We start from the raw sequence: 17,220 nt of genomic DNA on the forward strand, positions 1-17,220 counted from the left end.
TCTGTCCAGGACTGAATCAAATGATGAATGACTGAGCAGCTTATTGTATTTTTGTTTTTTCTCACTGCCCATAACTTTATTCAAACACCAATAAAGTGTAGCATTTTAATATTTCTTTCTCCCCCTCCATAACTTTATTTAAAAGACAAAGACATTCAGCAGTTCATGTTTTTCTCTTGGTACAAAACTTTGTCGTGACATCAGCCACCGCTAAATGGCTGGTATGAACTGTGAAATGTGTCCATTTAATGGAGCGATAACATCCGTATCAGTAACCCAGAGCACCAACAAAACCGAATCACCCCATTATTCCGTCCCTTTACCAACATTTCCTGAATTTTTCTTTGAAATTTTGGGAGCACTTTCCCCTCTGAGTCAGAACAGCTGGGCCTTTCACTGCGAGCTCCCTCACAGTAGCAGTTAGCTGAGCAGCGTGCTCACGTTCCGCCGCCCAAACTGTCACAACACATCAGATTCAGAGGCTAATTCCGTGATCTGAAGTCCCCTGCTGCAGCTCTGTGATGCCGCGCGTGTCGCACACCACTCCGAGTTGTGGCTCCACACACGTGGTCCCCTGCGCTCCTGTTTACTTTGCCGCTAAATATCCGACGCCCTGAAAGCGCCGCGGTAAACACGGGCTCAAATTGACGAAATCCAAACTTGAGTCAGCTGCTCAAACGTGATAGACCTGCAATTACTCTTTGAATCGGCCCATTGTCATCCATCCGTCTCTGGCAGCAATGACAACGGAGCGCCGCGAGCCCGGCCGCCGACGCTGATGTCAAACACATGTTTCCCCCCGCAGCCGGCAGAAATAGCCCAGGCTATTTCGAGGGCTGGTTTGCATGCAGGCTCCCAGCACTGATGTTTGCAATCTGGCCACCGCAGAGGTTTTTTACATGATCAGTAATTCAAAAAGTGGTCGGCCAAAGAATTTCACCCGGAGCCTCTTTGTTTTGCAGTTGCCATGCACTTGTGCGAAAATATCATCTGGTGCGAGGGGGTGGCATGAAGACGGCAGAAACTATGTCGGACCTCGGCCAAGTCCGATCGGATGTCCAGAGGTCCAGACCAGAGAGGAAAATACAAATAATCCGCTGCGGAGTGGGATGCTGAGAACCAAGCGAAAAATCCGGGGCATCCGCAAACACCAGCGCGCGTCCGCTCCAAGTGTTGAGGCAGCAACCTGCTGCTTGTTTAACTGCCTGCGTTCCAGCTGGCTGGACCCAGGCTCAGCCGCTAGCTGGGCCCGCTAGCAATAGCGTATTACGGGAAGCAAAGGCATTTCTAAATACCCAAGTCATTTTCTCAACTCGTACTGCAGTGTTTATCGGCGACACAGAGTCGTGTTGCAGGCCACCGAGACCTAGACTTTGAGGGCCCAGGTCTAGTCGAGACCGAGACCATACTGAGGCAGACGTTCTTGGTATATTTTGGACAAATAACTGCTGTTTCCTTTGCAGAAATGAATCGGTGTGTTTGAATGACTCGTAGACTTGCTTCTGTTTTCACTTTCGTCTTGGTCTTGGATGACTCGGGATAGGCGGTCTTGACTAACGGGGACAGGATAGGACGCTCCACTGTTCAGTGTCGGACGCAGTGTTCCTTTAAAAGGGCGTCCACCTTTTTGGAAATGCTCTGGACGCTGCAGAGTTTTTCCGCCAACCATCAAAGCACCTGCGCTGTATTCACCACAACAGCAATGGCCGACTTCGCAGCGGGTCATGAGCTTCTTCTCCATAGTCTACGTCGACTCTCATTCTTGTAAATGCGATGCACTTCTCGCTGTTTCTGTGCTTTGGTTAGGCATGGTTAGCACAACGGGTTTCACGGCGTATTCCCTGCCTTTAGCAGCTAATGTGGCGCCACCGACTCCCGACAGTTTCCAGTACGGTCTTCGCTTTCCTCCACCATCTCTCTCTCAACTTCATGAGCACCAGCGGCCGTGGTCGTCTTGCTACTGAAGCCCGCAGTGACCCCTCAAATGAAGCGCTACTCTGTGACCCACGGCTGCTGGATGACGGTGGCAGCGGCAGCTGTCCTGTCCTGCCCCCGAGTGCAAGGTGTCGCCGGGCCCCGGCTGCACTTGTCTCCCTTTATCCGGGTGTCAAACCCAAAACCCCGGCGCCCTGAAAGCCTTTGAACTTCCATCAAACTGCCAGGTGTCCTGCGTTTTCTCAAAGAAGACAGGCGCGGATTCCCTGCGCCATTGTATCCGAAGAAAAGCCTTCTCCGTTTCCACTCTGCCTCAAGCTACATTGACTTTCATGGTTTTGTTCCCTCAGACTAAAAAGACTTGCCTCTTTGTCATAAAACTACACTTCTCTTCCTTCACTGCTTCCTCCTCATGCAATCCGGACTCCTCTGTATTTGTTCCGCAGGGATGTTTGCTTTGCAAAACCAGCAAAGAAGCACACGGCGTTGTCAGGGGAAACCATGAATCAAACGGCAGCGAGGGCCGGGCCCCGGGTCCAGGAGAGCGTCGCTATACATGTGTCACTTCCACCTAATCCAGGGCATGTCGCGGCACCGGAGCGCAGGAGGGTAAATTTGGAAAGTCATTTCTCTTGTCACGTCTCCGGGTTTGTCTGAGAGTATTGGAGGGAGCGTTTACGGATTGCTCTGCTGGTTCTGTTGTGGATGCCTTGACAGTTTCCAGGGAGGGAATGTGAGCACAGAGATGCAGGCCAGATGAGAACTTCCATAAATTGTCAGTGAAGCAAAGACGGAACAAAGCGACTCTTTTATTGATGGAATCCACGGAGGGATTTTCGTTTGAGCGTTTCATTTCACCCAAATAACGGCTGCCAACATCAACAAGGCAGGGAATTCCAAGAACACATTTTTCTTCTGAAGTCCAAACAGTGAAATGTACTCATGAATAAAATAGTTTTTTCTCTTTTTATTATGATACAAAAGAAAAACCTCATTCTTGCTACTCAGCCGAGTCGTGTCGAGGGGGAAAAGTATAGATCCCCATGATGTTCCCGGCCCAACTGCCAGACAAACCCCTCTGCAGTAGGTCCTGGGTCCAGTTGGACTGATCCAGAACACCTCACGTGTGACGTCCCCTGACCATGGCCTCAGTACTGCAGCAGAAAGATTATTTTTGTCTCCATGACGTTGTTCTTTCGGTCACTACACGAATGTGTTGGTCCAGATCCAGAGCTTTGCCTTTTGGCTCAGCTCTTTTTTCAGCATGATTCGGGCCAACTCTGTTCACCGTCTCAGCTACCCACAGTGAAGGGGGTTGGGGACACCCTGGAAAGGGAGCCAGCTTAGTAAACTGGTTGGAGGAGAATCTAAAGGTCCCGACTGCTGCAGTCCAACATGTAAGCCAGAATCACAGTTGTCACACAGAAATGTTCCTCAGGTTTTTCTTCACAGTGCGGCCGTGAATGTGGCGACACGCTGACACATCATCCTTGAGAGAGAAGACGCTCCACCATAAGGCTTCCTCACATTATATACTGTGGGAAGTGACGCCAAGCCTATAGACATATCATACATTTCACCTGAATTTGGTTGCTACAATCATTTTCATGGGGCCAAGAAACAGTCTGAATAAGTATAAACCATGAACAGAACATACTTCTATCTTCTTTCCTTCTTCTCTCTTCATCGTCCTCTGCTTCCTCTTCTCTCAAACCTACAGACCTCATGTCCTCCTTCACCACCTCCATCAATCTCCTTCCTCTCCACCTTCTGCCTGGCAGTTCCAACCTCAACATCTTCATCTACCAATGTACTGGCTCTCTCTCTCTCCTCTGTACATGTCCAAACCATCTCCATCCAGCCTCTCTGACTTGGTCTCCTAAACACCTGAGCACATGTGCTGTCCCTCTGATCCTATCATCATCCTGCTCACTCCCAGAGAGAAGCTCAGCATCTTCATCTCTGCTCCCTCCAGCTCTGCCTCCTGTCTTCTCCTCAGTGCCACTGTTTCCAAACCATACAACGTTGCTGGCCTCACCACCCTTTTGGACACTTTCCCTTTCATCCTTGCCGACACCCTTTTGTCCCACATCACACCTGACACTTTTCTCCAATGACTCATACAGTGATTCTCCTGGTTCAAAGTTCACAGCGTGAGCGTCACGGAGCGCCCTGGCGTGAACGGTGAGCTGATCCGCTCTTGGGCGCCCCGCGATGGGCACACTTCGACCCCCCAGAGTCCTGCACTGGGGCGAGGCGGAGGGCGACTCCCTGAACACACAGCCTGTGGGAGGAAACCTGAGAAAGCAGGAGCCGCGTGGAAGTTGATTAATGACCCTCTGCTCTACCAAACTGAGGCGCTTGGTAAAATCTGATGATTCAGCAGAAGGTTCTTGGGAGGTCCCCCCTCCCCCCCACCTCCAGTCAGCCGCACCTCCTGACTGACACGCTTCTGAAGGGCGATGGCCAGGAAGCGCTCCTCCGGCTGACCTTTCAAAGTCCGACTCCGGTTTGAATGCAACTCTCCTTATGTAACCTGAGCAGCCAAATATAGAGTCAGAGTTGTGGTGGTGTTAATGAATGACGTTTAGGTGAGGAGCAGAGTCATGTGTGGCCTGATTCGGAGGCCTCTCAAGGCCAAGTGCTGTAGGTCCAACGCTCAGCTATATGCTCTTTAAACCAATATTGTTCCAAAGTCCACAAACGCGGATGGAAATTTCCCTGGGCCGCAGCAGAACCGGACCACACAGCGAGGCCGGGCGGCAGGTTTCAGAGGGAGGAAGTTCGACATTCCTCAAGTTCACCTCCACAGTCAAACACCTTGCTGCTGCTGCCCCAGTGACTCAGGAAGGTTTCACAACGGCTGGGATGATTGTGGAGGCAGGCCGCGTGGGGAAGGACCCGATTGACGTCACGGGAGCGCCACCGCGCTGATATGACATGCCAGGATTCCCTCGGTCGCTAGGTGACCGGGTTTGTCTGTAAACACGGGGGTTCCGTCCCGGCACTCCTTTCTCACAGCTCAGCCGCCACCTTGCACTTTTACCTCATCGCGCACTTGAGCAAGACATTTTCCACTCACTCATCACTGATACCTGTGTGTTGCCGTGGCAACCAAATAACATTCCACTGGGTGGAAAGTGAATGTTTCTATTCTGGTCACATGATGCGGCAGGACTGGGGATGGGAGCCATTCAGTTCAGGAGAGAAATGTGACTAGAAGAACCAGCGTTTCACTACTGGCTGTCGTTTTTTATGGTGTTTTAATGTCGATGATCAGCATACAGAGGAGAAAAAAGAAAACACTCAATGTTCCAAGAAAATACTATAGATTAATCTATATAGATATAGTTTTTTTACCCCAAAATTTTGCATTAATAAAACACAATATATTTCTACCTGCAATGTTTGTCTTAATAATATATTATAGAAATTATTCTACTTTTATTTATGAACATTGTCTTTAAAAATCAACTATTTTTCTACTCATAAACCATATTAAAAAAAAAATGAAGAAATGGAAGACTTAATGTTTTTATTTATTTATTATATATGCGAGGAAAACAAAATCATATTTGACATGATGATTTATCAGTGTCAAATTTGAATGAAGACAGAACAGGACAAAAGGGACATTTCATATTTCAATTAAAGCAAGACACGAAAATTTAGAGCCCAATAAGCTTGACATGAATCATAATAAATATATGAAAAGGAAAGTAAGAAGTTCACTAATTATTAATTGTAAATTAAAAAGTAAAAATGTGAAGGGAATTTCAATTAACTATTAAAACAATCTAGATAATAGTTGAGAATAATTACAATAATCTAAAATGATTTTATTTAAAAAAATAATTTATTTGATAAAATCATTTTATATTAAAAAGAGACTCGTTTTGTTTTTTATATATATATATATATATATATACAAAAGTCTGTTTTTCATATAATATAATTTTATATTAATTTCCGAAACATATTTGATGTAACTAATGATAAAACTGAATTTGCTCGACGTGATATTTTGTCTATTCAGCAGAAACTATACCAGTTGAACACGTGACCTGATTCAGCTTGGCTTCAGTGGCGTGTTCTCCGGGACATGGTGTGTTTGTTTACCGTAAACGTTTGGAGTCCTGGAAGGTGAAATGACCTCATGAATGCAGCCTTGTCATCGTGAGCCAAGTACAACTTTCACATCCTCAGCCAAACGTCTGAGCGCTGGCCGGCGAGCGCAGCGCGCCGTTGCATAAGTGGCAGACGAAGAGGACGCTGCTGTAGAACGCCTCGAGCTCAGATTACTCCACAGCAGACGGCAGGAAGCAGATGATGGCAAACAAACCGATCTGCTGTCAGGCAGCCGCGTGAACTCTGGTGTGATCTTCCACCTCGGATGTTCTCCAGTCCTCCGCTCATGTGAAAGGCATCCGACTTCATCAGAAGCACGTGACGGTCCAGTCGGAATGGTTTCCCCGAGCACACACAGCTCCGTGACTTCATACTGGCAGCACCTGCGACACACTCACAGGTGCCTGCTGAAAATGAGGCTGGAATGATCGGGTTAGGACTCCAGATGAAGCGAGCGCCTCTCAGATGCGCCAACACGGCGGCCGCGTCGCCAGGTTTCAGCGATGACTTCAGCGGGACTTGTGCAGCCTGGCGAGGTGTAAACAATAGCAGGTCTGTGTCGGCCTGTCCGAGACCACTGACCGCAGCCTGAGTCACATCCTCCCAGCTCCCCGGGGTGTTTACGGAACGCTGGAGCCCAATTTGGAGATGATATCACAGGTACCAGGAGTGCGGCCGGGCCATCGGGTCGGCGCGGAAAATCACCGTCCATGTGATGATGTCGCCGTCGTCATGGAGACACCTCACTCAGTCTAGAACTCTTGACAGTGGAGTTCGCCATTTGTGCCTCATATTTCGCGAGAGACACTCGCGACACGAGGAAGTGACCCAGGAGCCGCTGGTCCGGTTTCTCTAGATAGACATTTAATGATTTCAAGACGGACGAAGAGGAGTTGGGAATCACGGCGTGAGCAAGTGTAACAGCAAGATGGCGGACGTCGCTCGTTCATCGTACAAAAAAAAAACAGGACCTTAATTTACATCGATGTAACTAATAACACTGACGCTTGTCAACATGTTCCAGCTATGTACAGAAAACCAACAGGGGTGAGTGGTGATTGTGTTGACCTATGTGGAGGAGAGGGCTCTCGCCTGACCTTTGCCTCCATCAGACGCCAATGTAACTTGAAACATGAGCAACAAAACCTCCTCATGCCGACGGTGGACGTGCTGCTCACTGAGTCCGCAGCTGGTAATCTGTGGAGGAGAGAGGAGCCTTGTTAAACCGACCCAAATCATCTGGAAAACTCCACCACCAAAGCCCCCTCAACTGTTCAGAAGAAGACGGAAGACAGGCTGTGGTTTTGCACCGAGTGACAGAGCTGTCAAGTGAAGGTTTAGCAACCGCGGCCGATGATGGTAATCGCTCCTGAATCAGGGAAGCGGCAGCAACTCTCTCTTTATTGCCACACGAGTGCATGTTCTGTACAAGAGTTCCCACGAAACTGCGCGGCGTTGCTCAACTGTTGCTTCACACTGATCAGCACACCGACCTCCTGACCTCCACTCACCTCCGTTCTGGGTGATGTAGCGCACCCATGGCAGGGCCTGGTAGCCGCTCTTCTCGATGATCTTCAGGTAACGCACCTGGGGACATAAAAAAAAGCCACGTTATCCCACTGGTCAAATGCCACTTCCTGATGTTTGCACTGCGACTGCGTGGCCTTTTAAATGTTGCTCTCTGGATTCTCCACGTTTCATTGCAGATCTCTATTTTAAGCAACGCGGGCGACATTCGTGGCGCCAGAGAGTCGTAGTAAGAGGATGAGGAAGCTGTCGTATGACTCAGCGCTGAAGAGGGAAGCTCCTGTCAAGGCCTCACAACTGTATTTCGGATCTGGCATGGGAAAACGCCGCGTCAGCAAAACGCGAAGCGTCGATGTTTCGCCAGCCCGTCGTTGGCAAACCCCGCTGTTACGAGAAGAAGCGTCCGGGCAAACACGTTGCACATGATGTTACTGCAGCCGTCGATTCACTTCCCGAAATATACTTTCCAAACAAGTGTCGTTCCCCTGCTGAACGCTTCCATGTGACCGAATGAAAGGGCGAGTTGACATCCTCCCACAGGTCACACCCCTGCAGGTGGCTGGGTTCCTGTCACCGCGCAAGTCGCTTCACTCATTCAGGTATTTTGGTCAGGAAATGTGCTGACTCATCTGCTGCAGACATCTGAAGACGTTTGATATGTACTGAAGCCGCAGAGATGAACCTCTTCTCACTCACTTCAAAGCATGTGTTTAGCTGAGCCACTGCACTGGTCCAGTGCTTGAACACAGTTGTGTTTCTTTTGTGGCCAGGAATATGCTGAAGAAAGAACTAAATATGTTTGTTTTTCCATTTTGATTTGCCGTAACTGCGACGGCGTCATGGGCACATGATGAGACAGCCACTTTTAACCAAATATAGAGCGATAAATACAGATTACTTTGATGTGAGGTAACTATTAAAGAGTTATAAAACCAAAATACACAATAGGGCCCTTTTCAATTTTGAAAACAACAGTAGACATCAACAAAGAACTAAGAAGTGACAGTTGAGTCTTCGAACTGATCAATGACTTTGTTTATCAAACATGAGGCAAAGTCGTGGCCTCTCTTCTTGAATTGCTGACTAATGGTCTGTTAAAGTCTCTGCCCACCAACACAGCGCCTCCTCTCCGACGCATGGTGCTTCCGCATTAGAGCGTGGGAATGGGTCGGTCGGTGGCGGTGGTGCCACCTTGTCATTAGCTTCTGCCGGGAGCGGCAGACGGGTGACGACAGGCACGCAGACGCCGGGGATCACGGAGAGTGCCGGCGCAGCACTTCTGCTCCAAGCCGGCATCTCACATGCCGTCTGTCTGACCGTGGCCAGGCAGTCAGCAAAACGCCATCAAAAGCCTTCATCCGCAAAATATCATTATGGGCTGTAAGATGAGAAGCTGGGCTGCCTGTGTTTGTTGTACCTTGTTGTGTAAGTGCCGACTGCATGTGTGGTCCATCAAGCTCCTGGCCCTGAAAGGCATCTGGCACCTTGTTTGGACTTTCCTCTCTGTCACCTACAGAGGGAGAACTTTCTGCACTCAGTGGCGCGCCGGAGGAGCCTTCTCACGCTTGGCGAGTTACACGCGTCTCACTGAACTTCAGCTGCCTCTTCTCACACATACAGTCAGTGGCGCTGAGAACCAGCAGACTTTTCCACTGGACCCAGAGGTCAACAAGTGGAGCAAGGGAGGACCAAGCATCACCTCACACGCCCTCTAGTGGTCCAAAAGTGTGTGACCTCGGGGAACATACTTTTCTGCTGCATGAGAATTAAGTGTAAAGTTACTGAGGTTATTCTTTATTGTAAGCGGCTCTATATTGCTTCCTTTTTTCTTCTCTTTAACAAGGATACAATGTTATGTAGAGGTGTACTTATCATTTTATAGACAAATGATATTTACGGAAGCAGGGGAAAGTTGGAGGGGGGCGCAAAACGTTCACTTCTTCCTGCTTTAATGAAGCAAGATTTACAAAATACAAGCCAGTGTTTTAGATATTCATGAAGGAAAAAGGAAAAAGATTGAAAATGAACTTGTATTTTAAACTATTAAGTCACAGGAAAAGTTTACATTTATGTCGTTTTATATTTAAGTTTATATTTATTATGATTAAAGCACGTTTGTTACTGAGATATTAATTTAAATAAAGTAAATTCTTATTCTTATGAAATATATGTTGCCTTTCGATGAGAAACGCTAACATTTTAATAACCTTAAAACAACAACAACAAAAAATACATAACTGAAGGCTTGGAATGCAACAAGAAGTTTTACCGCTGAACTAAATTAATTTGTAAAGAATGAAAAGATTTTAATTACTGCAATATAGTTGCCAACTGGAAATATTGGAATCTGGTTTTATACATGTTTAAACATGTCTGAATTTAAAATATTGAAATTACACTTGAGTCAGAGCAGCTTCTGCTCACACTTGAACAGACTTTTTTAGTTGAAATGCTGCGGTCGACGCAGCAGCGAGTGTGTGTTTGTAATTCACGCCCATCTAACGTCCTCACTGAGGTAGATCTCAGTCACCGTCACAGATGTTGCTGAACTTATCGATGGTGCCGGCCTGCAGGGTGTGGCCACGTTGTTGAGAACAGGAAACTTATTTTCTGCAAACAAGTCGCTGCAAAAACAAAACCTCGAGCTGAGGATCTGCTCGCAGCCTCAGAACCATCCAGGACTGACCTCCTTTTTTAACTACCGACTCTAGAGTCAACTGAGGACAAACTCTGATCGTGATGGTTGGTCACTCAAAAGAGTGGACGTTCGGTGGAACACAGAAAGCACGATGAGTTTGCTCTGGTGTAGCAGTGGTCAGCAGCTATCTAAGTGATTTTGCAGCACTATATCAGAGGTCAGGGGTCGTCGTGCCTGTGATAGCTGGAGCGCTGAACTGTGGCGAATCGTCGATATTGATATTCAAGATTCAGGCGCTGCAAACAAATCTCATGATCTATACCGATACCAACTGTGGTTGAACTGATCAACCGCCGCCCAGCTCCTGTTACAACTCTTCCTCCGCACTCTTAATTTGAAGACCATTTTTGACGTGTCATGTCAATGTGGCGGTTTCAAATCCTCTGCGTGTATCCGAGCGTCGAGGGGTCAGAAGTGCAACACGCCGAGCCATCAAGTCTCATAAACAGACTTGGCATCATGATTAAATGGTGACTGGGCGAAGTGGACCGCCGCGATGTCACGTCCCGTTTTTATTGGGAGAATAGTGGAGCTGATAAGACGTGACTCTGCAGCTGAACTTTGCTCGAGTCGGGGCCCTCCGCGCGGCACTGCTGCCTCCGGTGGCCGCAGGTGAGATGACTCGCATGAATTCCTGCTGAGCACTGCTGGGGTTGGGTTTTCGTCAGACTGACAAATGAATTTCTCGTGTAGGCAGCTGCGGTCGTGCGGCTCAAACCTGAATGCCTGAGGTGGTGAAGTACGGGATCTCGAACTTGACACTGATGGGCGGCTTCCCCTCCTTATCTTCAGCTTCTACGCTCGGCAGGCCGAAGTGGGCTCGCATCAAATACTCCTTCCCGCCCTGCCGAGTGTCATGGACAGTTTCAGAGGTTGTGTGCGTGAGTGTTGAGCAGGCAAAACAAGCGCGCTGCTGGTGAGTCACAGCCGCTGCTCACCGGGAAGGACTTGATGGACCAGACGATCTCACTGTTCTCAGGCACCCACTTCACGCTGCCGACTGTGGTCTTGAACTTGGGCGAGTCGGCGTCCGTTGGCACAGGAATGTGGATCTCCACGTTGTTGGCAGTGGAACGCCTTTTAAACTGACTCTTTGCCTGCAACCAGAAACAAGCAGCTCAAGTTTGGCACGGACAGAATGTTTTCACCGCTCAACATGGGCTGGCCTCACATGACAACAAAGGACCATGACAGTGACGCACGCACGCACGCACACGCGCACGCACACGCACACGCACACGCACGCACACACACACACACACACACACACACACACACACACACACACACACAGATTAAATATGAGGCACTGGGAGAGACTCACCTTGATCATGTATTCAATCCGACTATGAGAGTGTTTCTCAATGACAGACTCGATCCAAATCAACGGTTTCACCTGCAACACACACCAAGCCTGGATTTTAAAGGCATGCGACGGTCTCCCTCTAGTGGCGAAAGGGAAGAACTGTTTTAAAACGACCACATTCACAGGTGAAATTAATTCACAAATTCACAAACCAAATAAAGTCACAAATGCAATTACAAGTTAAAAGATGTATTTTTAAAAGACAAAAAATATCAGGAGAGCAATGAAGGCTTAACTTCTGTTTCATCTCCACTGTTTTTTCTTTCTTTTTTTAAAGCTTACTCCTGAATAATCTTGCAGTGCCAGGGTGAAATGAGCGTGTTTAAGGCAATAAACCAAGCAGATATGTTGATACATTAGAAAAGAATCCAGTCGATACAAGTCCACAGGCACTCGTGAGCACAGAGGTTTTACAGAGAGCTTAAGAATTAACCCTCGAAAATCATGTGAGCAACAATGACTACAAGCTCAGGTTAAGCAGGGAGGTCACAGAGTTCTTATGGAGGAAGGAGGAAATAGATTGTTATTACATGCTCAGTTGCTTTAGTGATCAAGACTGAGAGTAAAACTAACAGGATTGTTAAATTGGTCGCCACATTCACGGTCACCGTGAGAACAAAGTGTACTCACGTGAGTGTTGAGTCGATAGGACATGAGTTCGAACTCTCCATCAGGAGGGATGAAGGAGATGGTGCGGTCGTTCTCAAAACGAGACAGACGAACACACTGGTGGAACTTCACATCCTCCAGCTCCACGGACTTGCTCTTGCCTCCTGATGAGTTAAAGGCCAACAACAGACGCATGAAGACGGAAGTACTTCTGAGTGAAATCACGCTGACGTGAGAAACTGCTGCTGCCACAGCATCTCTCACAAGCACGAGGATGTGATGAGACGGAACTCACGTCCAGTGTTCTCAAACAGAACCTTGTCGTTCAGGCCCAGTCTCAACTCGGGCATCCCAGACAGGAAGACCCGCATCTTAATGGAGCCGACGATTTCACTGCGCAGGACGTTACCGTTGGCACTGACCTGAGGGGGCAGAGACGTGTCGGAGCTGAGGGGTCTGTGACGCACTCGGAGCGAGAAGTTTACAAACACATCAAGGAGCATTCTGGAAGAATCACACAGCTCCTACCAGGAGGTTGACTGACTCAATGACGTCCAGGAAGACCTCGTTCTTCCTGTACTTGATGCCTTCTGACCTCCAGGACACCGCGTTGGTGACGGTGGCAGGAGGACGCGGAGCTCCGGTGTCGAGCTTGTGACCCTCCTGGGTGATGTACCTGAACACAGGCAGTAATCCAGGGTTATTACCCATCTAAACACACTGAGCGGCGAAGTGACGAGACTGACTCTTGAAGGATTTTGCTGTCCGTCGTCTGAGGGTACCCGAAGTCCATGAGCTCATCCATCAGCTCGTATATGATGACAAAGTTGTCCCTGATGCTCTCTTCCTCCAGCTCTTTGAAATACTCTGAAAAAACCTGAGACACACAAACACGTGTTGTGACCTTGACTGTACGTCGTGGTAGTCGAGTTGAAAACGCAACTCACCTGGACAATTTTGTACAAAAAGGAGAAAACAAGGGAGACACTGGCATTTTTCTTGGATGTTGCCACCACTGTGAGGCTAGTTAAGGATGATCGCACCGGGAACATAGCCTCAAATGAAAATTACTTATCACTATTATTCACAATAGGGAAGATATGTCTAAAAACGTGAACACCTTCCAGTGAAATATGAATAAAGGATCCGATAAGTCTATAAAATGCATGATCACAGTTGACTGAGCAGTCCTGGTTGGTCCTGAGCGCCGTCATGAAGAAAGGATACAGTAGAGGTTGTTGTGTTTGATCCACATGAAGCGAACTCCACCGTGGGCCAGGATCGGAGACAGCGTCCCCTCCTCCTCTTTGTCCATCAGCAGGCTCATGAAGTGCTCAATCTCTGACATGTCCACATCGCCGCGGTAGTTCCGGCACACCAGCACCTGACAGAGGACCAGCACGTCATCTCACAGTCTGAAGGCATTGTTTGATCTGAATCAACATGTCCAGAACTGCACTTGAAGGGAGAGAACCGTTTCAACTGTCATGGCTACGAATGAGCCGTGAGACTCTGCGGGACACAATTTTTGGGTCGTCACGCACATGATTCTGCCACAGAGTGAACGCTCAAGACATGTGGTGATATCAAACCACATATCGAGGCAAACACCACTTCCTTTACGAGGCCGTGTTCCGCTGTAGTTTGTCAACCAAACTATTTGAAAATAGGTAGTTGATGCAGCGATGAGCTTGAACAAGACTTCGCGTTGCAAACATGACCAAATCACCATGGCTTCTGAAAGGGTCACGTTAAGCACAGTAACTTGAACACCGCTGAATTTTATTTAAATTCTTGACCTGATCAGAGTTATGTTGCTGTCGGGCCAGTTGAAATGGATTTGTTGTGGAGCCTGGAAAAACATAATTTCTTATAACATTAGGGCGATTTATCGAAATACATTCCAGATTCTTCGGATTAAATCTCGAGATGGATGACGATCAGTTACGATCAACTGATGTTATGATCAGTTAATAACGCATTTACAAACGCTATCTGAGGGGAAAAGAGCGGGGCCCTTGTGTCTACATGTTGTAAACGGTTAAAACAGGTTTTCATTGTTGGACAATCGCAAACAAACGGGAACTCGGAACTACCTCTTTTTTTTAAGAGAAAAAAGCATGAAACTAATATACAAATACAGGACTATCATTAAAAAGATACGTTTATACAGGCAACAAACGCGGTGCTTAACGAGTGATGTATTTTGCATGACAACGTTTGAAGTTTGTCACAGCTGTTGAGATTTGAATTCCACCTGTGCACTTTAACGTGACGTGGTCTTTAATGTAACACATCACGCTACTGTTCCAGCATCCCTGTGTCGTGTTGCACTACAGTGACACGGTGTTTTCCGTGGGTTCCGCTGCAGGACTCGCATCACGATCCGTCGGTCAGGAATGTGTCAGTAAGGCGGCTAGGTGAGTTAGCATTAGCTTAGCGAGGTAGCGGCCCGTTATCTTACCTTTCCTTTCAAATCCAACACGTAAACCGCGCTGGCTGACATCTTGAACTGAAGCGAGCTCAGTCCAGCTCGGCCACCAAATGATTAAAATACCAGACTGCGGGGAAACCTAAAGCAAAGGAGAGACATTCATTCATAATAGAGAAAAGGAAAGATATGCTTCTTTTTCTTGCCCCGGTTTCCCGAACGGCCACAGCGCCCCCCACTGGTCGGGATGACGTCACACGCGATGGCTTCGCACAGATGTTCAAAATGAACACACATTGATCACATCGTTACGAATCATATGTGGGAAATATGGAATTATTATTTGTGTCTTTTTGCGTATAAACAAGCAAGAATATGCCGTGGTTATATGTATTTGAATTTCAGCAAACCTCCCTTCATTTTCCATTTATTAAAAATGTTTTTCTTTCCACTCCGATTATTCACTTGCTTGTTGAGGCCTTTAACAAACGAAATTCACGCCATCACTGGTTCTGAGTTGATATCAAATTCACCACCCTCCAAATCAACCAATAAACAGATAAATAAACGACGCTATACCCGTCCATTAAGTGACCTGTGCTGACCTCTAGTGGGTGGTGGGTAGATGTGCAGCTTTTTCAAGGAGTCATACTAAATATCGAGGCTGATTTTTAACCTTTGTGTGAACGACGATCCAGATAATCCATTGATTAAGTAGTGAAAGACAAAGTCTTTTAAGACGACAGCAAAGTCGCCCCATTTTCTGACAGATACACAGTGGTGAGAAAGCATTTCAAAAGTTACATTCTGACCATGTGTTGCTACTACTGTACACTGGATGACAGTAGAGAAAAGAAAACAAAAGCCTTTGACTTGTGACTCACATGAATGATGATTGAACTAACATGAAACATGAAATGTACTCAGTCATAAAGTAAACAATCGAGATGAGACACCAGTGAATCAAACAGCTTGGAATGAAATGCTTTAAAGTTAACCATGAGTACTGTTTGTATGAGGTTCAACCTCTCATTCACTGAGATGGATGATCCATGCAGGGTTTCCAACACTGTCAGGCAGGAAGTGAAACTCATCCATCCGTACGCATGATAACAGCACAATTCTGTGATTCTTCTTCACTAATCCTCCTCAACTAGATCCTTTTTTCAATGAATCTATGTGTTATTTTCTACGTGTGTCCTCTTTATTTCACTTTCTTTTGAAAGAAGTCATCACTTTCACTCGGCCACCCGGGTCACGGCGAGGTGAGGTGGACCAGCAGGAGAAGCCAAGTTTACATGATGAAAAGCTTGTCATGAGAGCCACACACAAACAATCCGTCAAGGCGTGAAGAGATGGATGACCACAAATGTGTTAACAAACAGCTTCTTATTTCAAATATCGCGGAGCAAAAATAGTCGGTGGGGCGAGCTGGAGCTCTGCAGGAGATCATTAGCTCTTCTGGCGTGGACGGCCTTTCGGCGCCGGTCCGGAGGGAAACAACTGCTCCTCATCCGGATGACAGATCCCTGACCCCTCTGGCCGGTAAGATGGGGTTCAGACATTGTCAGGAGTCGGAGGAGGACTAAGTTTACCAACCCAAATATAACAAACTTAACAGCCCGAGCCATGTAATCCGCACCGTGGCGCTCGGATCTCAGGATGTAGCAAAACAGCGACATGTTTGTGCAGACTTTGTTTGAGAACATGAGTCAGCGGCCCCAGATTTGTCAGACATGTGAGAAGTTCCACAGCAAACGCAGCCTGCGACCAATAATACCCCTTATTTCAGAGCGCAGCTGCGTGAAACGGATGCTTTTCTCCCAAAGTTCAGCCAACTTTTAAAAGCACATATCGCTCGCATGACATCAAGCTCTTAAGACTGAGACTGCTCTAATTTGTTTCCTCCACGTTCATGCGTGCTGTGATCTGCTCCGCCGTTCCCAGAGTCGGTGATTTATACTTAGCAGGACTTTGACTTCGCTCCCAAGGCGATCCTGTGGCTTTTCGGGGGAGTTTTTACCATAGAAGGAGAAGAGGAGTTAAGCTGGATTTCCTGTGGGAGGGTTCTGATTTCTCTCTCTCTCTCTCTCCATCTGATTCACTCTGAGTTCATCTCTCCTTCACCTCCTCCCTCGCTGCCCTCAACTTCCTCAAACTTTGAGCCTCATGAAGATGAAAGAAAAAAAACTTTTCATTGTGTCAACGGGACAAGAGAATCCTTGTGACATAATAGTTTATAAGCCACAACAAAATGTGAAATTAAAACCATGGAAAATACAGGCCCCATAATGCACTGCAACAACTGTCGCCATCGGATTCATGTTCCTGATTTCACTTGGTCACTGTTTTTCTTCCTTCAGTCCAGTGTGAAGTCGAGGGGGCAGCAGCCAGCCAGTAAAGCAGCCCCAACCTTCCTCTCCCTGGGGACCTCCCGGTCTGCCCTGGGGCTTCCTCCCAGCTGACCTGGCCAACTCAAGGGATGGTTCGGGAGCTGAGGCTCTAGTGTGAGCGGCCAACTTCCCA

At 47.5% G+C, this 17,220-nt stretch overlaps 2 protein-coding genes across 3 annotated transcripts in view; one reads left to right on the plus strand and one right to left on the minus strand.

Annotated features, from left to right (window-relative positions):
* LOC128770123 (epidermal growth factor receptor substrate 15-like 1) overlaps positions 1–17,185 on the plus strand; it is an 84,916-nt gene extending 67,731 nt beyond the window's left edge. The window contains exon 24 of the mRNA XM_053884410.1: positions 17,058–17,185. The gene's annotated coding sequence lies outside the window, so the exon portion shown is untranslated. The remainder of the gene's footprint in view (positions 1–17,057) is intronic.
* Positions 6,906–14,931, minus strand: ap1m1 (adaptor related protein complex 1 subunit mu 1). Of its 2 annotated transcripts, XM_053884416.1 has the most exons (12): positions 14,728–14,931; positions 13,491–13,647; positions 13,211–13,278; positions 13,010–13,140; positions 12,792–12,939; positions 12,559–12,685; positions 12,285–12,427; positions 11,613–11,684; positions 11,227–11,385; positions 11,007–11,132; positions 7,575–7,650; positions 6,906–7,260 (listed from the first exon to the last, which is right to left on the minus strand). In XM_053884416.1, the coding sequence occupies exons 1-12, from the start codon at positions 14,767–14,769 to the stop codon at positions 7,238–7,240; spliced, it is 1,272 nt and encodes a 423-aa protein (XP_053740391.1). In that variant the 5' UTR covers positions 14,770–14,931; the 3' UTR covers positions 6,906–7,237. The 2 variants fall into 2 exon arrangements, with proteins under 2 accessions (XP_053740391.1, XP_053740392.1); XM_053884417.1 differs by lacking the exon at positions 14,728–14,931 and having other exon boundaries at positions 13,010–13,139; positions 13,209–13,278; positions 13,491–13,639.
* Positions 17,186–17,220: the final 35 nt, after the last annotated feature.

Source organism: Synchiropus splendidus, chromosome 13 (genome assembly GCF_027744825.2).
Source record: "Synchiropus splendidus isolate RoL2022-P1 chromosome 13, RoL_Sspl_1.0, whole genome shotgun sequence".
In the NCBI taxonomy this organism is placed as follows: Eukaryota; Metazoa; Chordata; class Actinopteri; order Syngnathiformes; family Callionymidae; genus Synchiropus; species Synchiropus splendidus.